This window comes from Plecotus auritus, assembly GCF_963455305.1.
Source record: "Plecotus auritus genome assembly, chromosome: 4".
In the NCBI taxonomy this organism is placed as follows: Eukaryota; Metazoa; Chordata; class Mammalia; order Chiroptera; family Vespertilionidae; genus Plecotus; species Plecotus auritus.
Genome location: NC_137775.1, coordinates 80,968,712 through 80,992,556, shown reverse-complemented (window position 1 = coordinate 80,992,556; position 23,845 = coordinate 80,968,712). Strand labels below are relative to the sequence as shown.

General features: G+C 39.7%; 1 protein-coding gene across 31 annotated transcripts in view; it reads left to right on the top strand.

Annotated features, from left to right (window-relative positions):
• Positions 1-23,845, top strand: part of MLIP (muscular LMNA interacting protein) — a 262,050-nt gene that overhangs the window by 199,799 nt on the left and 38,406 nt on the right. For 28 of the 31 annotated variants that reach the window (XM_080666525.1, XM_080666519.1, XM_080666535.1 and 25 more), the window contains one exon: positions 555-683. The exons of the other annotated variants lie outside the window; for them this stretch is intronic. In XM_080666525.1, coding sequence (XP_080522651.1) covers positions 555-683 — 129 coding nt within the window. The remainder of the gene's footprint in view (positions 1-554; positions 684-23,845) is intronic. 31 annotated transcript variants of the gene reach the window in all.

Below are 23,845 nucleotides of genomic sequence, written 5' to 3'. Positions count from 1 at the left end.
AGAATATCTGTTTGCTACCCACTGTCCACCGACTTAGGTCAGAAGGCCATCCCTGGTTTCATCATACATAAAAGGAACATGGTTTCTAGAGGCCGAGCTCTGTGGATTTGGGGACATGAAGGGAGTGTAGTTTCCAGAAATGAAAAATTGTTATGGGCTTGGGGAATGTGCCTAATTCGTCTGTCCTACCATGCCCAGAATGAGAATGCTGCCTAGCACCAAGGATGCTCTCAATAATTATTTGTCATGTGAATGGTTACTAACTGAATGCACTGGCAAGGAAATAAAGAATATGTTTGGTTAGATAAATGAAGATTTTGCATTTTGAACATCATGGCAGTGAATCTTTGAGTTGATTGCTGTAACAGTTAACTGAAAACTGAAGTTACATTAGTTAAAATCATTTAATTTCTAGCTCTTTTTCTGTATTTGAAAAATTATTTTAAAATTTAAAAAATCATAAATTTTGTGAAAACATTTGAATGACTTAATAATACACATTTATTTTAATGGTGTTTATTTTTCTATTTAAAAATTATTTGATGCTCATGAAGACTAAACCTGGAGTAATTCGCCCAGTACTTGTAAAATCCAAAATATTATTGAAAAAAGAGGAGGAAGTCTATGAACCCAACCCTTTCAGTAAATATCTGGAAGATAACAATGACCTCTTTTCTGAACAGGTAAGTAAACATATAAGAAATTCTTTGATATTTTGATAAATGGCTGTATATCATTTATAGCTCTACAAATATAGTATGTGCAAGAAAATGTCCATTTAATGGAATATCCTGAGTAATAGAATAGGTCAATTTTTGCATGATAAAAATAAATTCTTATATATTTTCAATTTCCAGAATAATATTTTGAAGTATTTCAATGTTGTGCGTTTAAAATTTTTTTTCTAATACTGATAATATTATTCAAGACTTACTCTCTATAAAGACATCACGAAGTCACTGGTTGGATGTATCAGATAGGTGTTGTATTCTTACTTCTACAGTACTGTTTTCCTTTGAAGAGATGTACTATTTTAGATTTGGTTTATTAGTACATTTGAAAAAAGATCTATTGTTCTCATATTAATATAGAAATGATATCCCCTAGATTGAGCAACACTAGTTAGAAGTTATCAAGTTATTTAAGGCTTTGTTATTCATTCATATTTTTTTGTGTGTGTATGTGTGTTAAAAAGATGTACTATCTTCCTCTAGTATATCCTATATTTTGGAGGAAGTGTAATGGAAGGTTGTCAATGCGTTTTTTAGATATTTGGAAAAAATGTAAAAATAAATACTCATATAATATAAAACTTCACAAATCATTTCAAAGAAAACTTTAGATATTTATTTGTAAGATAACCACATTGGATAATCTATAATAAAATAGTCTTATCAATAAGGTGATATACTATTTTTAAGTTTTAGTTTGAAAATGATAACTACCTTGTCCTTGAAAATATAAATGATATCTATACTTATGAAATGTAAGCCACATATTGGCTGTATAACCCTTAGCAAGTTGTTTCCTCTCTCCAGGTTGCAGTTTCTTAATGTATAAGATCAGGCATTTGGATCAAGTACTTTAAAGGGTACTTCAAATTCTAAAATTTGGGTTACTTAAAATCTAATATTAACTCTAACTGGATCTGAAGTCCATATATAGCCTTGAAAAAGTTCAACATAAATACTTACTCATGCTTAACTATAATGTTTATTTATGAAGCAGGGAAGAAAATATTTTCTGTTTATTTGTATATACTTTGTGACATGATTTTAATAAATTAAAAAATTTTAGAAAGCACTGATATTATTGAAAATTATAATTAGAGGAAATTATTTGTATTTAATGGAATACAATATAGTTCTCAATTTAAATTAAATACAGGGTTGTTTTAACTAATTCCACATATAACAGAAATGGAAATTCCTGTTAAGAAAGCATATTTCCATTATCAACAAAACACTTATTAAATACCTATTGCTTGCATGTCACTACATTTTAGAAGTTTAATGTAACATTTTAGATAAAGTATAGGGTCATGAGAAAAGCTTTATGAGTAATATATTCTTATATGACAAAAATGCCAATAGTTAAAATAAATTTCACATATGATACATGTAACTTACATTCATCAAAATTGATCTAATGCTATAATATAATAATTTTCCTCTTGTATTATAATTTCACATTTATGCATTTTAATTTAAACAAGATTCTTTGTAGAATATCAAGTTAATCTACCTATAATTTATCACAATTTGCTGTCCTCTGAAATGATAAATTCTGTTTTCAAGTGTAGGAAATTATTGCCATTTCTTTGCTTTGCTTTTCCTGACTATATAGCAAGTTTAAAGCTCTGTTTATTTTCAACATAAACCTATGAATTTCCAGATAATTTGTTGAAAATTTGAGCTTTTTTGGAAATATTAAGGTGCCAAAGACATAATCTTATTTTTATTTTCTTTCAACCAATTTATTCTTGAGTGTATCCCAATTTCTGTGTGGAACATGGGAAGTAATAGGAGTCTGCAGACTGTTGGAATTGAAAGAACCCCAGCATACCACTTAATAGTGAATTCCAAACATTCCCTGGTCTTAGTCGTTGACTGTGCATGAGAGAGGAAGTTGTGATAGAAGCGAGGGGTCACTGCACAGTGAGAAACCCCACATACTATCAACTTGTCTCCTTATATTGAGCTCCAGCTACCATCTCACTGGGACAAGAATCTACAATGGAGGCAGCTGCCAAAGACAGCTCACTAGGGTAGATGCTTAGTTCTGCTTGCAAACAAATTGAGTGATAACAATTTATAATCTCAGATTGCTACTTTCATCAGAACACTTCAATAGAAGAGAGAGTACTCAAATTCAGTTCTAGCCACTATTGTGTTCTCTCCTGCCACCACAGAATAAATTGAATGGTTCCAAACTCAGCTGATATCACCCACCCATGTAATGGAAAATTCTTTAGCCAGAATGTTGGGCCAAATTGAAGCAGCTCACATTCACTAATCTGCCTTGTACTGGGGACAGTTCCACATGACAGATGTTGAATGAGATTGTTAAGTCAATAAATTTCCCCTAGCAGCTTCACTGCCATAAAATATGATTTCAAAACTCTCTGTTGCAAAACATCAGACACTAAAGATGATGAGACCAGACGGAAATGTATTTACTGTCACTTAAGAAGGTACAACTGGGCAACCTTTTGAACTGATAATGAACTGAAACTTTGCCTGGAGACAGCCTCTGGGTACTAAAAGGAAAGTTGGAGACCACATGCAGAATCAAGTAATTGAGACTTATTAATTAACAGCTTTTACATCAAAATGGCATAGGCCAGGAAGCTTCTTTCTGAATTAGATGGATTTTTTTGACAAAAACTCTTCATAATGAAATTTATGCTTATCTGAAATTACCTTTAAACCCATCATTGCATCATTTTGTGGTACTATTGAGTTATTATAAAATATCTTCACTCTGTACATATGAATTTTAAACTATGAAGTGCTTTGAAGCATAGTTCTATTGATAATACAATCAATTTCACTGATTAAAATGAAGATTGTAAGGGGCAAAATGGTTTTTATTTTGTCTGACTAGTGAGATTGCAAAATATATCGATTTCTTTCTGGTCTCTTAATGTACCTAATTAGATAAAGGTTGATTTCTTCACTGAAGATACTCAATTTAACTAAAAAGTACTTGCTAACCTCAGTTCTGTAAAATATTCTCTCATTCTTTATAAATTAGTAAATCAACCCAGAGTATTACATATGTCATTTCCTTCTTAAAGCACTAGGGTAATGTATAAAAAAGGTTTGGCGCAGAATTAAAGGGAAATATTGTTTTCATATGAGTTCCTCTCCCCTCCCCCCCCCCCAAAAAAAGGGAAATAATGCTTCCCAGCATGTATGCCTCTTAAACTTTACTTTCCTTCGAACTTGTTTCTCAATAGGTAAGATAACATGTTGATGTGTGAAAATGACCATTTAGCAAATTTCCTCCATACCACTTCACAGAGAACATAAAAGGATAAATATACGGAATTTTCTTGTTTTTCTTTTATTCATTTTTTTCCTGATTTTTCTTAGCCATAATACTTGCTTATCTTCTTTCCAAACTTTCTGTGCTTGACATTAAACTTTGAGGATTGTGTGGGTGATTTTCAGATTTCTAATGATTCATCAAGTTATATTTCTACTGTGACCTTCAATTTTAATTCTTTATGTTACCCACATGTTAATATTACAGGGCAAATACTCACCTTTTTTTATAAGGTGAGATTGACAATATTGCCCTTTATTCTGAATGACTCTGGCTTTGCCACAAATTGCTACTTTTTCAACATTTGTTTCTCAGTCAAGATGACTCATTGTCTTTTGTCTGGAAATATTTTATTAAGAAATATTTTTCAGATTGAAATGTTCAATTTTTTAGATCTAGAAATGATTAAGTGGTTTGCTGAATTATTTTAAGGGGGAGAGAACTGAAATTCCTTGTAGTGTTACATTTCTTTTGGAAGGGTTAAGGTCAGAGATTTGGCTTCTCCAACTTGATTACCATGTTGTTTTTGTTTATCCAAGTAATGAAATCCTTGTGAGTTTTTCTTCTCTTTTGCCACCCTCCCTCCCTGCCTGCCTCCCTTTCTTCTTCCATATGTAATAGGTAATAGATAATTTATCTGTAAACAATGTAAAGCAGTATATGTAATTGATATTTTATCATTACAATAAACTACTTTCTTAGTTTTATATGTATACTAGAGGCCTGGTGCACGAAATTCATGCATTTGGGGGGGGGTGTCCCTCAGCCCAGCCTGCACCCTCTCCAATCCAGGACTGCTGGCTCCCAACTGCTTGCCTGCCTGAGTTCCTGATTGCCCCTCACCGCTTCTGCCTGCCAGCCTGATCACCCCCTAACCACTCCCCTGCCAGCCTGTTTGCCCCTAACTGCCCTCCCCTGCAGGCCTGGTCACACCCAACTGCCATCCCCTGCAGGCCTGGTCACCCCTAACTGCCCTCCTCTGCAGGCTTGATCGTCCCCAACTGTCCTCCCTTGCAGGCCTGGTCCCTCCCAACTGCCCTCCCTTGCTGGCCATCTTGTGGTGGCCATCTTGTGTCCACATGGGGGCAGCCATCTTGTGTGTTGGAGTGATGGTCAATCTGCATATTACTCTTTTATTAGATAGGATAGAGGCCTGGTGCATGGGTAGGGGCCAGCTGGTTTGCCCTGAAGGGTGTCCCGGATCAGGGTGGGGATTCCTTTGGGGTGTGGGGCGGCCTGGGTGAGGGGCCTGTGGTGGTTTGCAGGCCAGCCACGCCCCCTGGCGACCCAAGTGGAGGCCCTGGTATCTGGGGTTTATTTATCTTCTACAACTGGAACTTTGTAGCCTGGAGTGGAGCCAAGCCTTCTGCTTGCTCCGAGGCGGCAGCCATTTCTGTTGGGATTTATGTACCTTCTATAATTGAAACTTTGTAGCCTTAAGCTGAGGCCTGGGCCGGCCAGGGTGTGCGGAAAGCTTGGCTTCCTCCATTGCCAGGGGAAACCCTAGCCTCCTGCTCTTTCCAGCTCCGTGGCTGCTGCCATTTCTGTTTGGATTTATGTATCTTCTATCATTGAAACTTTGTAGCCTTGAGTGGAGGCCTAGGCCGGCAAGGGCAGGCGGAAAGCTTGGCTTCCTCCATTGCCAGGGAAACCCAAGCCTCCCTCCTGCTCTCTGTGGCCGTAGCCATCTTGGTTGGGTTTATTTGCATATTTGCTCCTGATTGGCTGGTGGGCATGGCTTGTGGGCGTGGCTTGTGGATATAGCGGAGTGATGGTTAATTTGCATATTACTTAGATAGGATATTAAAAAACTGCTCTATAGAGACAGTATTTGCTTTTTCTTCTAGGATATAATCACATAGGATTACCTCTTGAAACAGAATTTCATCTCTTCCTTTTCCAGGCTTTAAGCTTGCTCTTGACCTTGTGTATGTATCAGGGTTGAAAGATTAGAATAAAAATATTGTAATTTTCTGTTGCACTATCTACATTTCTAAGAGAAACTACTTTTTTGGTCCCCCTTCCCTTGCCTCATGTACATTTAAGAATCTTAAAGAGATTATTACTTGCTTTAAAATGAACACACACACAAAGACCTATTTGCCACTTCTATCATAATAGGTAGAATTATTCAATATTTCTAATACCATGTAATTCTAATAATTAGTGAAGTTCTGAAGCACTGTTTGCTTTACAAATACTTGGTGACTGTAGTGTCTGACTCTACCCCAATCTACTGGGAAACAATGGCAATCTGAAAGGTTTATGTATATGTGTTCTATGTTTTCTTAACCCAGGATGTCACCATATATCTTTATCTAAGAGAGAGGGCCATTGACATATTTAGAATTTATCATGGAAAGTATACTCCTTTTTAAAAATAAGGCCTTGCTTAAATAGAATTAAAATCTCTATAGTTATTTTATCTGAACAATATTAAAAACAGAATGTCAAGAGAAATAAGGTAGCTGTGTAAAAATAATTTTAAGTAATACCTAAAGTAAATGTCATTTAGAGATTAGAAAGTCAGTTTTACTTGTTGGCAATAAAAAAAAAAAAATGCATTCTTATGTTTTACTTCACTGGAATCTATCCAAAACTTCTTGAACCTTGAGTCAAGGTCAGCCTGGAATAGAACCATAGATGTTAACTGTCACATGCCTTTGACATCACTTTGTATCTATATCCTATCTAATAAAAGAATAATATGCAAATTAAACGTCACTCCATGATATAAATGGTGGCACCCATAGCCACAAGATGGTGGTGCCCAGTCCTCTCAGCCCCAGGGAGGGCTGCTGCTGAGAGCCGGCAGCATAAGTGGCCTGATGGAATGCTGCCCAGAGGCCCTCCTGACCCTTTATAAAAAACAAAAACAAATTCACTCCCCACAGAGTGATCCCACACTCACACACCTGCAGCCTGCGGTGTCAGGCTGGGAGGTGCCCACGCCCCCACGGAGTGATCCCCTCCTAGCGGCAGCCACAGGTCTCAGCCTGGGAGGCAGCCGGGCCCCCACACAGCAATCCCCTCCCAGCGGCAGCCTGGGGTGTCAGCCTCGAAAGCGCCTACGCCCCCATGGGGTGATCCCCCCCACACATACACACCATAGCCTCAGGGTCTCAGCCTTAGAAGCGCCTGCGTCCGGGCGAGTGATCCTGCCCCACTGGCAGCCTAGGGGAGTCCGCCTTGGAACTTCCCTTGCCCCAAGCCAAGTGATTGGAGATGGGGGTGGGGGGACAGTGGTATCTGGGAGAGCTGCCCAGCAAACCTCTCCCATTGGGTAGAAACTTCTGACCAGGTTAGGGAGGTAAATGGGTTTTGTTTAAAATCTTTACAAACTGCAAAGGAAATGTCTGAGGTAGGGTTTCACATCGGAAGTAACTTACAACTAATTTCTGAAGGCAAACGGGGACATTGCAGTTACATTACTGGAGAGTACCCCGAGGTCCAGAGGTTGGCTCTGCAAGGGCGGTGGTGGGTGCTCCCCACCCTGGTTCCTCAGCACCTCGGGCAGGGCTTGAGCCCACCCAGGAAGGCCTTTTCCCCTACAGTTTTCACCAAGCCAGGGAGGATTTGTAGACATGAATAAGAAGTGCCCACGCACAAGTCCTGAAGATGCCGGGGCCGGCAGAAATGACAAACAAACCAGGAAAAAAGCAAAACCAGAAACACCACCGATCCCAACACAGATCATCTTTTTCTTCAGATGACGGTGTGTTTCCCTCTTCTTCATCTTCTGGAAGCAAGACAGATTCAAGTACTGACAATTCTACCAACAGAAAAGTTAAGAGAGAGGACAGAAAAGGAATAAAAGGAGAAGAGAAAGAAAGGACAAAAGATGAAACATCAAGAAAAAGAAAGAGAAGGAAAAAAGGAAGAAACAACCACATGATATCACCTTTCCAAGGTCTCATGAAATTCCTGTTTAAGGAGTTCATTTTATGACACTTTTAGTTTGGATTTACATTTTTACTGGTTTGTCAAGACCACGGGAGGTACACTGTCCAATATGTTTTTTTAAAAAATATATTTTATTGATTTTTTACAGAGAGGAAGGGAAAGGGATAGAGAGCTAGAAACATCTATGAGAGAGAAACATAAATCAGCTGCCTCCTGCACACTCCCCACTGGGTATGTGCCCCAACCAAAGTACATGCCCTTGACCGGAATCGAACCTGGGACCCTTGAGTCTGCAGGCTGATGCTCCATCTACTGAGCCAAACCAGTTAGGGCTGTCCAATATGTTAAAGAAAAAACCCTATCTAATAAAGAGGGAATATGCAGGGGAAGGCTTTTGGGGGTGACCGGACTGTCAGGGGAGGGAGTGTTGGGGATGATCAGGCCAGCAGGGGAGCAGTTAGTCATCAATCAGGCTGGCAGGGGAATGGTTAGGGGGTGATCAGGCTGGCAGGCAGAAGCAGTTAGGGACAATCAGGCAGGCAGGCGAGCAGTTGGGAGCCGGCAATCCCGGATTGTGAAACAGATGTCTGACTGCCTGTTTAGGCCTGATCCCACAGGCAGTCGGACATCCCCTGAGGGGTCCCAGATTGGAGAGGGTGCAGGTTGGGCTGAGGGACACTCCCCCCTCCAGTGCATGAATTTCGTGCACCGGGCCTCTAGTGTATATATATAAAGAGGTAATATGCAAATTAGGCTGGGATGCTGTAACGGGTCACAACAGGACAGGAGGAGGTTGCGTGCTCACATGAGGCCCAGAGTGGAGATGGAGACAGAGACAGGGGGGCCTGCCTGAGCCGGTGTGGTGGCTCGGGCGGCCCTGGAGGGGATATAGTCAGGGGGTCTGGGGGACGCTGTGAATCAGGTGTGGGTCCTGGCCTCCCACAGTGCCAGAGAAGCAGGGTTTCAGATAAGGGGATGCAGCATTCCACTGCTATCTTGAGTTTGTGGTTTCCAAGGAAACAGCCAGAAGGGATAATAAACCCTCCGAAAACAGCAAACGGCTCAGCCGGTGCCTATCTAAGCTGGGGCTTCATTTAAATCGAGCCTTTCCTGCAGTGAATGGCCCCAACCCTCCCTGGATCAGGCAGGTTCCTGTGGAACGCAAGCTCCACGCAATACGGGGCCCCAGTTTCCTTCAGGCGATCTCATGTAGGTTTCAATTGCGCGCTGGGCCTCTAGTTATGTATAAGACAATTTGGGTGAAACTAATGCCCCTCTCCCAGGACTCTGTCTACAATTTTTCCTCCCTCACTACACAGTTTCAATTCCACAACTGCTTTATAGTTATTTGAAGGATAGTTATTAAGTATCCATAGATAATGCAGTCAGAGTGAAGGGCTTGTCATTTTATTTTCTCTACTGAGCACTTTCTTTGACTCATGAGTGGAATCAAGGTAGAATGCATAGAGGAGGATATATTAAAAATTGGATGTATTATTTGAATATATGGGCTATGATTGATGTGTTTGGAACACATTATAATCTCTAATCATTGGAGAGATTACATATTTTAAAATGTGAGTGAAATCAGACTTTGAATGATGACAGATATAAAGGTCACAGCTAGGCATATAAGACTGAAGATGAGTTTTCTGAGGAGAATTAGGAATTTCTCTTCCTCTCTTTGATCCAAGATAAAATAACTTAAAGCAGGATATTCAGGCAGAGAAAATATATCCAAATGAGAAGAGCAATCACAAGAATGCATAGGAGAGACTGAGGCAGAGAGCTAAAACTGGTAAGTAAACTCTGTTTGAATTTCCTTAAAATAAAGTCAGCTTGAGAAACCAAGCCTATAGAAAACTGAAATGAAGCTGGTAAATTCAGTCTCTTAAAATAAACACTATATGGAAAAAGAGAAAACAAAATTAAAGAATATATTGTTCTTTATTTCAAAGGCCACATGGAAAGGATGCTCTGTAGTAAATTTGTAAATTTAAAATCAGTGATTCCTTAGGGACAGGAGAGCTATAGGTTTTTAGAATTTTTCAAAATAATGTTCTAATCTCCAAATACTGACATCCTAAGTGCAATTTAATTTATTGTAGGTCAGCCATCCAACTATCAATTTGTCTTATGGACCTTTAGATCTTCAACATTTTTTAAAATCTTACTTTCCCTTATAAATATAAAACTACATCTGGTAAGAAAATAAACAACTTACCAGGGACTGGATTGTCAGTTATCTTTATCTAGTAGAGTTTTGAGTCTTAGCAAATTTATCTGCTCAAATAAAAGCAAGTATATATTATATTTACTCCATTGGGTAAGTTCAGAAAAATAGAGGTGTTTTTCTGAATCTTTGGATAAACAGTTTCCAGGAAGTATTAGGCTCTCATGAATTTCATTTAGTCAAAGGACTGACCCTTTACAGGGTGTTGTAGGGTCAGGCTAGTTTCATATGCCCATTTTAGAGCCTGCATTCAGGGAGGATCTAGTGACCTTATTCATTTTGATGCGAAATTGAACCGAAGGGAAACTAGGTCAGCTTGGTTTTACATAAAGAACTCTGTAATGTGGTTTTAGTTGAGACTGATTAACCAGCTCTACCCAGTGCATTTGTGAAAGCTGAACTTCAATGATTAAATGAGGGGATTAGACTGAAGTCAATCAGGGTGACTTTGGCTCAGACATTGTCATGACTGGGAAGGTAGGTGCTACGGGTATGGAGTGGTTAAGAGGCCAGGGAGGTTGCCAAACATCCTACAATGCACAGGACAGTCTCCCCTCTCCCCTACCAAATTATTCCACTCAAAATATCAATAGAAGACCCTCTCACCTTCCCCCAGACTAAACCAGCTTCTGGCTGCTTTTCAGCTCCAAGGATACTATGACTAATGACGCTCAATACTATCGTTGCCAGGGGCATTTGAGTTGAACCAGCATTGATTAGGTACCTTCTTTTTGTGTGTTTTAATTAAGAACTTTTTTTCCTATTTGATTTACACAGAGGACGTAAGTAAGCCTGCATTTACAGAATTTCCCACATTCCATGTAGCCTCTACTCATAATGATAGCCCTGTTTGATAAAGGACATACATTTTCATTGACTCTGGATATTTCTGCAAAATTGTGGCTTTTCCATCTCTCTAGACTTTCTCCTTTCTTGTTGTATTTCCTTAATTATTAGTTGTCAGGGAAGTCACCTAAAAGAGACATTTTTAAAAGTCAAGCAGTCAGTATGAGAACTCTTAATATGCATGGTGTTGGATTAAGTCATTCCTGACACTGCACTTTATTATACACCTGCAAAATGAGGACATTGGACTTTGACAAGTACTTTTGAAGGTGCCTTCTTACCCTGAAATTCTGTGGTTATGTATTTAAATATTATTGAAGCCCTCCTGATATTTAACATCCCTGCATGATCAAAAAAAATTCCAGAGACTATTTAAGGCATAAATTTGTAGAGATGGAAAGTCTTAATCTACTGTTTAAGTCAAAATGATGACAAAAAATACTCATCCCCATACAGTTTACTATGACTTTTTTTTCTTTCTGGACTGAGCAGTTTTGGGTAGTGAATCTTCTTTTATTTTGACTTTTTTCTTTAAAAATCACTTTCTATTTATTTACTCTTTGTAGAACATTGAGAAATCATTAGTATAGTATATTACCACTATTTCCCTTTGAATACCTTTGCCTTACTCTTTCTTAAATTAAAACTGTGGGAGGAGAGATATTCTCAAAATTAAATATATATGTGTGTCTATGTAAAATAACACATATTTAATGGACTTTTTAAGGGTCCTTGTATTTAAATTATTACTTAAATTATTCTTTGTTGTTTGTTTTTTGTTTGCTTTTTGCATTGGCAAATTTGACAATTATTTTTGTTACAAATATCCTCAATAGGAAGGCTAAGTAGGCAACCTAAAATTTAAAAATAGATGCTTTTTATATGAAAGTAAAGATTCCTTTGCAAGTCTTTACTGCTTCTGGATTTCCCGTTTCTGCATTCTTCAAGTGCGCAAAACACAAAGGACTTTAGGATAATCCTTGCAATAAACTTTGGAAATAATTTTTGCTCTTCTGTCTCTCTCTGGGAAGTGATGTTAGACTGGGTAACATCCTCTGCATAGGAAACATAATGGAGTTGCAGAACATCAACCTATTCACTCACATTCCTTGTGAAGACAATAATAGATTCAATCAAACAAAACCCCAGGATATTAAAAACTGTAAGATCATTTTTCCTTAAAATTATAACACTTCATTAACATGAACAATATGGATGCAGCATTTAATGCACCTAAGTATACAACTCTAGTAACATGAAGAAGTATGTAATGATTCTATATAATATAATGATTCTATATAATATGCTAAGTATATGGTCATTTGTTCAACCAATCAAAGCGCAGTATGCTAATGATATGCTAAGGCTGCTCAACCACTTGCTATGACATGCACTGACCACCAAGGGGCAGACAGTTGCCCAGTCAACCAATTGCTATGATGTGCACTGACCACCAGGGGGTAGATGCTTTGACCTATAGGTTAGCTTGCTGCTGGGGTCTGGCTGATAGGGACTGAGATGAGCCAGACATGCCCTGGAGCCCTCCTGTGGTCCCTTACTGGCTGGCCAACCTCCCGTGTCCCTCCCTGCCCCCGATTGTGCACTGGTGCGGTCCCTTGGCCTGGCCTGCACCCCCTCACAATCCGGGACCCCTTGGGGGATGTCAGAGAGCTGGTTTTGGCCCAATCCCACAGGCCAGGCTGAGGGACCCCATTGGTGCATGAATTCGTGCACCAGGCCTCTAGTGTAACATAGAAGCTATCTGTATGTACACAACCTGCTCAAAATTTAAAAATAGTAAAAGTGTATTTTTACAAAAAAGAAATTTAAAGGCATCTATGTTTTTTAGAATCAGTCAAGTAAAAATTAGCTCACATTTATGTGCAGAGCATCTTAGCTTGAAAATGTTACCCCAAAATAATAAAATCATTGTCTAGTCCTAGCAGTCCTAACAAAGATAGAGGAGTTAGTAAAGGGCATCCAAGTCAAGAAGAGCACAATAGTTTAATTTTCCGTTTTAATAAAAAGATGCTATCTCCTCACAGTATGTCAGACATTTGCAGGTATCAGTCAAATAACAAGTTTTTTAAAGAAACTTATTTATACTTGGACATTTTCTACTATTTTGTAAAATAGGATAGTTCTTATGATCAAAGAATCTCTTACTGTTTTAAAATCCAGCCAGTTTCCAAAATCTCCTTTCACTCTCAAAATGACCTCTCATAGGGCTATTTTTCCTCCCTTGATATACCCAACATCCATTTCTATTTTGTGGGTCCCATAGCAGATTAGACACTAGGAAACTTTTGAATCTTGTCATTTCATCCAGTTTTACTTGTGAATTCAACATGCATGTCTTTTCTAATTTCGAATTTTTTCAGTTTATCGGGGGTTAGTTTAACCAGCACCAACTGCATGCCAGGACCCAGCCCAATTGTGATGGTAGAGCATAGTGTGACCTTTCTCAGTCACATACTAGGACTTCCAATCTCTTTGCTTCTCCCTACCCCCTCCATCTCTTCTCCCTCATCTTTTCCCCTCAGTCTAAACACACTTTTCATATTCTCACCCTGGATCCTGGATTTTTGAAAAGCTTTTTTTTTTTTTTTTTTACCCCTATCCCAGTATTACCTGTGTCATGGGTTCCCCAAATCAATTTTGAAGCAAAAAATTAAAAAGGACTCTTTTCGTTTTGCTTTGAAATTCTGCCTTAGCTGCCACCATCAGAAATCCTCACCTGAGACATGATGATGGCATTTAGCTGCCTGGGCTGGTGGAAGGACCACTGAGCACAGGGCTATGGGGTTGTGAGATCTGGAAAATATTTACTGGCATGTGGTTCTCAAAGTGATTAGTAATGCTGTGGCTTCCTGGTGGGTGATATCACTGCTTCTCTCCACATTCACTTCCTTTCCCTCTATTCTTAGCATTTAACCATTTACTAGGTGTACCAGTTAATAATGTAGATTTTTTTCAATAGATGGAGTTACACATATGTTGATATATATGCGATTTGATATGTATGTGATTTTGTTGTATTGACAGCAAGCTTCAAAACTTCATATGTCAAATTTGCTGAAGGTGTTAACATCATAGATATTTTTACACTTAAAAATGTGGAATTTCATACCCTAAAAAGAGCATTTGTGGGAAGTTTTAATTCATTACTTTATTTTGAAGAAAAAGTTATCATATACTTCAGGAAGCTTATGGTGAACATGCTCTATCTCAAGATATTTGTGAATGCTGGTTTAAATTCTTTAAAAGTGACAATTTCGATGAGAAAGACAAAGAACGTCCAGGTCAACCAGAAAAGTTTGAAGACCAACAATTATAAGCATTATTGGATGAAGATGCATGTCAAACTCAAAAACAACTTGCAGAAAGATTAAATGTTGCTCAGCAAATAATTTTTGATCATTTACAAACAAAGGGAAAGATTTTAAAGGAAGGAAAATGGGTGCCACATCAACTGAACAAAAGACAACTGGAAAACCGAAAAGTCATCAGTAAAATGTTGCTTCAACGGCATGAAAGAAAGTCTTTTTTGCATTGAATTGTGACTGGTGATGAAAAGTGCATTTATTTTGAGAATCCCAAATGCACAAAATCATGGGTTGATCCAGGTCAACCATCAACATCGACTGCAATGCCAAATCGCTTCAGAAAGAAGACAATGCTCTGCGTTTTTTGGGATCAGAAAGGTATGGTGTATTATGAGCTTCTACAGTGTTTCCCTGAAAATAAGACCTACTTACAGGTTTCCTTCTGAGTGAGATATAAGGCATCCCCCAAAAATAAGGCCCCCGGGCTCTGTCTCAGAATGAAAATTAATTTACCGTAAACTGGTCACTAGGGCCACCCCGACTGGCGTCTAGCAACCAGTGACGTTACGCGGAGTCCTGACGTCACTGCTGTGTGAGGTGGAGCAGAGGTCGGAGTGAACGGTGAGCGCGGGGTGGGAGAGAGGAGGAGACTTTCGCAGATGCATGTAGAAGAACAGGAGGATTAGAGCGGACAGGACGTGGCGAAGGAGGTGAGTGCTGGTCTGTCTCTGGTGACACTACCTGATGCTCGCGGCCGCCTTCATGATGACTGAAGGTTCTCAGTCAGTGGCAGACCCTGCTCCAGCCCAGATCCAGGCCCCAGCAAGCCCAGTGACAGTACCCAGGTAGGCCCCAGGGGGTAAATGTCTGATAAAGAAGTAGGGGGGATGTCTGGTGAAGGTGTTCAGTGCCACAAGGGTGGGGGGAGGGGGATCACTTAAAATGACACAGGAGGATCAGAGGGGGCAATCAAAATGACACAGGAGGATCAGAGGGGACAATCAAAATGACACAGGAGGATCAGAGGGGACAATCAAAATGACACAGGAGGATCAAAAGGGGTTACTAAAATGGTAATCCCCCCTCTGATTCTCCTGTGCCATTTTGATTCCCCCCTCTGATCCCCCTGTGTCATTTTGAGTGATCCCCTCCCCCCACCTTGATAGCCCAATTCCTTTTTTTTTACCCCTAGAAATGAGAGCACAAAGAAAAAGCTACTCCGTGGAGTACAAGAAAGGAATTGTGGAAGACTCTTGGGGCCAAAATCTTACTGCTTTCTGCAAAGAGAAGATGTTGAGTATCCGATTGGTCTGAAAATGGCGAGCAGAGTATGGTAACCTCATTGAACAAGTGGACAAGGGAAATGCTAAAAAGCGCAAGTGTGGATCAGGTCGGCGACCATTATTTTCCGAGCTGGAAGACCTGATCTGTGAATGGGTTGTTGACAGGAGTGCAAAGGCTTTGGTTGTGAATAGGGCTCAGATTCAAGAATTTGCCCTTGCAATGGCACCACAGTTTGACATAGCCCCCGAAGACTTCAAAGCATCACAACACTGGATGGATAATTTCCTTCAGCGAAGTGAACTGTCTTTAAGAAGATCTACAACATTGTTTAGGTTGGAAGATACTCAAGTTATTAAGCGAGCACTTGCATTCAAGTCCTTTATTGATGATGCTGACTTCTCTTAATACAATCTTTCCAACATGATTGCTATGGATGAAACTGCAGTGTTTATGGGCCAATCATCTCAAACAACAATTGAACAGCGGGGTGCCTCCTTGGTGTACATTCCCTCCACTGTTTACGAAGTGCACGTGTTTCCTGTATTTTGGCAATTTGTCTGGATGGCACTAAAATCCCACCTTTAATCATTTCTAAGGGCAAGAAGGAAAAGATTGAATGTGTTTTGGGCATTTTTATTCTTGAAACTGAAAAAGCCTGGGCCACACAAGCAGTTATAAGGAAGTGGGTCGATTTAATGCTGCCGCTTGTTATGCGAGGGAGCCAAAGAGGTCTGCTAGTCTGGGATGCAGCCAGCACTCACCGCGCTAAAGACATGAAGACATTTCTTCACGAAAGAAAAATAGATCAGATAATGATTCCCGTAGGAATGACGGCCTATCTCCAGACTCTTGATATTGCAATAAACAAGCCATTCAAAGACAATTTGCGCATGGAAATTAATGACTACATTGAAAATAGAATGGAGAGAAATCAGCGTGGAAACTTTGTGAAACCTAAACTGCAAGAAGTTGTGACTTGGGTGAAGAATTCATGAGAGAAAAATCACTGACAGTTGCATTGCAAATGCACTGCTAGCAGGCTACCTTGACAAGAAGTACTCATTTAAAGACAGTGCTATTGCTAAACATGAGAGATTTGGTCCACTGATTCTGAAAGAAATGGAGTCACAAGCAATTCACCAGGAAATTCAGGAATTGGATTGTTATGATGATGTTCTAGAAGATGATGACATGATTGTCATTGAATGAATTAGTAAATTCTTGATACTGTAGGATTCACAGTTTGTCTGGTTTGTGTTGACAACTACCGTACTACCGTACTGTATACAGGTAATAAAGTTCCTTTATTTTCATTTAACAATAAATGTGTACCGTATTCTTCTTCATGGAAAAATAAGACATCCCCTGAAAATAAGACCTAGCGTGTCTTTGGGGGCAAAAAATAATATAAGACACTGTCTTATTTTTGGGGAAACACTGTAAAACCAGGTGAAGCTGTTAATACTGATTGCTACCAACAACAAATAATCAATTTGAACCACACTTTGATTGTAAAACGACCAGAATGTGCCAGAAGACAGGGCAAAGTAATTTTACTTCATGATGATGCACCATCACACACTTCAAAACCAGTTAAAGACACATTAAAAGATCTTGTCTGGGAAGTATTAACCCACCCGCTGTATTCACCAGACCTTGCTCCTTCAGATTACCAATTGTTCAGATCGATGGCACACGCACTTTCTGAGCAGCACTTTAAAACATATGAAGAACTGGAAAATTGGGTCTCTGAATGGTTTGCCTCAAAACAAGAAAAGTTCTTCCCTAACTGATTTGGCTCAGTGGATAGAGCATCAGCCTGCAGATTGAAAGGTCCCAGGTTTGATTCCTGTCAAGGGCATGTACCTTGGTTGTGGGAACATCCCCAGTAGGAGGTGTGCAGGAGGTAGCTGATCGATGTTTCTCTCTCATCAATGTTTCTAACTCTCTATCCCTCTCCCTTCCTCTCTGATAAACAGCAATAAAATATATTAAGAGAAACACAAAACACAAAAAAAGTTCTATTGGGACAGTATCCACAAATTACCTGAAAGATGGGGGAAATGTATAGCTAGTGATGGACATTATCCTATATAATAAAGAAGTGATATGCAAATTGACCATCACTCCAACACACAAGATGGCCACCCCCATGTGGTCAAAGATGGTCGCACCCATGTGGACACAAGATAGCCACCACAAGATGGCTGGCAGGGGAGGGCAGTTGTGGGCAATCAGGTCAGCAAGGGAAGGGACCAGGCAGTTGGGAGGGACCAGGCCTGCAAGGGAGGGCAGTTGGGGGTTATCAGGCCAGCAGAGGAGGGCAGTTAGGGGTGACCTGGCCAGCAGAGGAGGGCATTTGGGTGTGACCAGGCCTGCAGGGGAGGGCAGTTAGGGGTGACCGGGCCAGCAGAGGAGGGCAGTTGGGGGCAACCAGGCCTGCAGGGGAGGGCAGTTATGGGGACCAGGTCTGCAGGGGAGGGCAGTTAGGGGTGACCAGGCTGGTAGTGGAGGGCAGTTAGGGGTGACCAGGCTGGCAAGGGAGGGCAGTTAGGGGTGACCAGGCCAGCAGGGGAGGGCAGTTAGGGGCAACCAGGCTGGCAAGGGAGGGAAGTTATGGGTGACCAGGCCAGCAGGGGAAGGCAGTTAGGGGCAACCAGGCTGGCAAGGGAGGGAAGTTATTGGGTGACCAGGCCAGCAGGGGAGGGCAGTTGGGAGTGACCAGGCCTGCAGGGGTGGACAGTTATGGGCGACCAGGCCAGCAGGGGAGGGCAGTTAGGGTGACCAGGCCAGCAGGGAGGGCAGTTAGCAGCAATTGGGCTGGCAGGGGAGCAGTTAGGTGTCAATCAGGCTGGCAGGGGAGTGGTTAGGGGGCGATCAGGCTGGCAGGCAGGCGAGCAGTTGGGAGCCAGCAGTCCTGGATTGTGAGAGGGATGTCCGACTGCCCGTGCAGTCAGACATCCCTTAAAGGGTCCCAGATTGGAGAGGGTGCAGGCTAAGCTGAGGGACACACCCCTCCCCCATACATGAATATCATGCACTGGGCCTCTAGTTTTGAATAAAGCACTTTGGATGTTTCTCTTGAAATAATCATGTTTTTTTTTTTATTACAAAATCTACCCAGTATTAACTGGTATACCTAGTAATGTTTGTTTGTGCCTGGCTGTATGATAGATATGGATGACCCCATAGGAAAGAGAGCAGACAATTTCTGCACCACCCACTCCATGCCTTCTAAATTTTCTGAACCTTGGTTGCTCTTTTCTTTTTGCTACTCTTAAAATTCAATTTTTTTTCATAATCAGGACTCAAAATAGATTGTGTTGCTTTAAGTATGTCTTGTTTTAAAAATGCATATGGATTATTTAAAATCAGGGCTGATAAGCTAGAAGTTATGCCATATGTTCAAAACTGAGAGGCCTAATTTATCTTGGCTTGATCTTAATGAAATGCAGATTATTAGAATCTCTTGGTAATTTGGGTTTTCTGTGATACCATCTGTAAAACGTTGACATATCTTTGGCTAAAGGAGTCACTCTTTAAGAAATACATTGTGACTGTTCTTGAATGTATGATCAGGGTGTTGTTTTAAATTAAAACTGTAGCAGAAATGCTGTAATTCGGATTTTCAATTGTTATAAAACTGGGTGGGAAAGGGAAGCTGTAAAGAAGTGCTCCATTTATAAAGAAGTGTTGTTTTATCAAAGAAGTGGGAAGAAGGGAGAGAGGATGGAGTTAAAGGCTCCAGTAATTTTGCCTAGTGCTGCTCTGAGTTCCCAAAGGCACAGGGACAGCGGGGGCAAAGAGAAAGTGGATTTTCACCTTTCGTTTCCAAACCACAGGCAAGCAGGTGACCTTAAAATACCAGGATGCAACAAAAGAGTCTCAGATGTACAGACTTTAATATAAAGTGCTCTTTGCTGGTACTGCAATGAAAACAGCTTTTGAAATTAAACAGTGTGACTTTATGGCTGAGTAGAAAGTGGGCTTTTTTCTAGAGTGGTGAACACATCGATATGGCTTTAGCATTACTTTTCTGATGTCTATGTCAATATTCAGTGCTGCAGGATCTGGAATTCCTTAATAAATAGAGCTAAATTAATTTACCCTCTGCGTATCTGTCTGCTAATTTGTTTCTAATGCACAAAGATATTACTTGCTTTATAAATTCTCGTGTTCTTGAAATGTTGCAGGATATGAAAATTTGCAGGGTATAATCACTCAAAATAAAAGTCACGCTCCTAAGTAAAGCTCTTTTTTTGATAAATATTTTCTCTAAGTATTTTTATCTTGAAGGAGACAATTCTTGAGTAAGTGAAAGGCAATTTAAAGCATTTTATCAGAAAAAACTGTTGCTTAGCTCACTGATAGAAACATGTATAAGACAATTTTATAATCCCTGTCCTTCCCTCAATAACTAGAACATTAACAGATTCATCTATTGAAAGCAGTGTAGAATGTTGTTCATTTTTTAGGAATCATTAAAATAGTGATCTCCAAAGTAAGATGTACCAACCTCAAGATAATTCATTAGGGGTGGGAGACATGATAAAGATTTTGTTAGGGTTTGTTTTTCTTTAAACCTAAAACAGGGGTCACAATCTGATGCAACCAATCCCTGTTTCTATAAATCAGTATATTGGCACACAGGCAAGCCTACTCATTTATGCATTGTCTAAGGTTGCTTTCACATGACCATAGTAGGAGGAATTGTGACAGAACATATGGTTGCTAAGCCTACAATATATACTAACTGGATCTTTATGGAAAATGTTGGCCAACTCCTGACCTAAAATCACAAGAAAGATTTTAAGCTTTGCTGTATCATATGGGTTTACATTGGTCTCTTTTGTAGGTCTGAATGCTAGATAGTCATAACTCATGTATATTCTAAGTAAGAGTTTCTGGGAGAGTTTTAGGGCTCTCTAACTTGGGGTAATGGATGGAGCCCTCATTTGCATATTCCTTAAGCTTATAGCAACTTTTTTTTTTTTCTTTTTTTTTTTGCCTAGTGCTGCTCTGAGTTCCCAAAGTTCCCAAAGGCACAGGGACAGTGGGGGCAAAGAGAAAATGGATTTTCACCCTTCGTTTCCAAACCACAGGCAAGCTAGTGGTGCATAAATACCAGGATGCAACAAAAGAGTCTCAGATGTACAGACTTTAATAAAAAGTGCCCATAGTACCTTAAAGTGCCCTTTGTTGGTGCTTTCTTAGTAGTTTATGTGCCAGCTGGACATATGATTTATCATTTTAACTATTTTTGATTAAAATAATCTTCATAAAATGATTTGATTTTTAAAAATCTACTGCAAAATAATCTAGATTGAACATACCATTACTAATATAGGCATAAAGAACAAGAAATGCCAGAGGTGACATAATACTTGTATTTAGTATAAATAAGCTTGTTATCAGCCATAAAAATAAAGTATAAACAGTGATAACCTATTGAATTTGATAAAAATATTTTGAAACTAGAGGCCCAGTGCATGAATTCATGCACGGGTGGGGTCCAGCAGGCCTGCATTGATGGGGGACCATTGGGCTGGGACAGCAGGGGGGAGGGGCTGCAGGCTGTTGGCCAGCCAGCCCCACCCCCGATCGGGGTATTGGGGGCCAATCAGGGACCGGGCCATGGGGGGCGGGGCTGAGATTAGGGCCCGGATCAGGATGGTTGGCTACTGCAGTGTGCATCATAGTCACCGGTCATTCTGATTATTCTGGTCATTCTGCCATTCCAGTCACTGGGCATTTATATAGAGAGATTATTTTTTTGAAATAAGATTTTATATCTACTTTCATTATTCATAAGCCTAGTCCTAAGTTTATATTTTTGCCTTGAATTTTAATTACTTACAGGAGGCTTTCTCTTTCTCTGTGGCATTCTGGACACAGACAGTCTGTTCTGTAAAGTACCGTATAGCTGAGTTTCATTATTTGAGGGAAAATAAAGTCTAAATAAACTCACAACCCAAATCCTGTATCTTTGAAACACAAAGACAGTCCCAGCAGTTGTCCTTCCACATGTGAATCTCTTGCAAAAACAGCTCATTCAGGAAAGATTTGGTTACTATGGAGATAAAGATAAGAAAAATGAGGAGGGTGGGGGAATCTCCCAGACTAAATAACAAACAGAATCGATCTTTAAGTTCAAACTGTTAAAACAAAGTGATTGGGGCCCAGCTGGCATGGCTCCGTGGTTGATTCCTGGTTCGATTCCTGGTGAGGGCACATGCCTAGGTTGCAGGTTTGATCCCAGTGTGGAGTGTGCAGGAGGCAGCTGATCAGCGATTCTCATTCATTGTTGATGTTCCTATCTCTCTCTCCCTCTCCCTTCCTTTCTGAAATCAGTAAAATTATATTTGAAAACTCAACACACAAGTGGCTGGGGACAGTTGAAGATGACACAGTATTCCAGGTACTACAAACAGAAGGAAAGGAGAGATTATAGTCTTCACAATGAGCAAGCTGAATTCAGGTCAAACATTTCTTAACCAAGACAAATAAGACCCCCTTATATGCTAAAGGATAAATTTGACAGGGAAAATATGATTGTTTGGCTATTTCAACATCAACACTCACAAGGCAAAGCAAGAGATAGAATGAGAATAAAATAAAATATATTAGTGATAAAATACTTTGTCACTTTTTCAATTTATGATAACTATGTGGAAAAATAATCATCTAAAGTAGATCAAACTATTTGATTAAAGAGGAAGTTCAAAATAAATTTCTACCTGGAAAACAAAAGATAATTATTATTTATTAGAGCTTATGAGATACAGTTAAAACAGTCATTGGAAGGTTATTTATGAATCTAAGTATGCTAAATAAATAAATAAAAGAATAAAAGTAAATCAATTAAATATTCAACACAGAAATTTTAAGAACAATAAAATTTTATGTGCATAAGAAAAGCAAAACAAAGCACCTTATTAGAAATGACAAAGGATAACTGGAAAACTGAAAAGCTATAGAAATCATCTGTACAAAACTTTTTAAAAACAATTGAATAAAATAGTAACAGTATAGTAACACTGTTCCAGTGTAACAGTACTTTCAAAATTCTGAAGGAAATAATTTTGCTTAGAATTCTATATCCAAAAACTTAAAAGTAAGAGCAGAAGAAAAATTTTAAACTGCAAAATATAAAAATTTTACTTCTAATACTCTATTTCCCCCAGGAAGCTCCTTTAAGGCCCAGTATATATGAGAGAAACCAAGAAAAGGAAAGATATGGGGCCCTGGAAAGAGGAGAGTGAACACAGGAGATAGGAAAAGAAAGTTTCCAGGATTTTGGTAAAGAGAATCATAGGATTCCCTGGCTGGTGTGGCTCAGTTGGTTGGGCATTGTCCTGTGCATAAAATGGTCTCCAGTTCGATTCCCCAGTTTGGGGTGTTTGTGGGAGGCAATCAATGCTTCTCTCTTGCCCTCTCTCTCTAAAATTAATAAAAGTATTTTAAAAAGGAGAATCACAGGATAAGAACTTACACAAAGTGTAAAAGACAACTAGCACAGATTGGAACAGGATGTACGTGTTGAGGCTGTCACTACCAAGAATCCTTCCACTTTTGTCCTGTAGTGTCAACCAGATAGAGCTCAAATGAGCCTAGCCAAGATTCATAGCTCTCTTTGGCTTTTCCAAGTGTGGGTAAAATTCTGTTTTCCTCTCTGCCCAGCTACCTGGAGTAGCTGACACTGTCTGACCTTACCTATAGATAGATGTGTTCAGGTTTGACTGACTCCGAAGAGATGGAGGTTGGCCACAGAAAGCGTAGAAGAAAAAAACAACAGCACAACTCACCACAACAGCACGACTCCTCCTAATTGGTTCAACTTCAACCCTGTCGGATTCCCCCATATAGGCAACCCTCTGCCCTCCATGGATCACTACAAGCTTGTCTCCTGACATTTCCAGAATGGGTTCTTAAACTCTGCAAGAAAAGCTGAAGCCAGAATATAAAACATAGACTCGGTTCAGCTCATCTTTCCCTATGCAACCTCACCCTCAGGATGCTGCCCTTTTCTTACACAGCTGGGCTTGTGCTTGCTATTCAGTTTTCATATTAATCACTTTTTGCACTGGTTAAGAAATGTAATTAGTTGTTGATAGAATAATGGAATAGCTGATTGAGAAATATAAACAACATTAGAACATCTTTCAATCTAAAAGCCATCTTTAATGGGCAAAACTATAAGTAG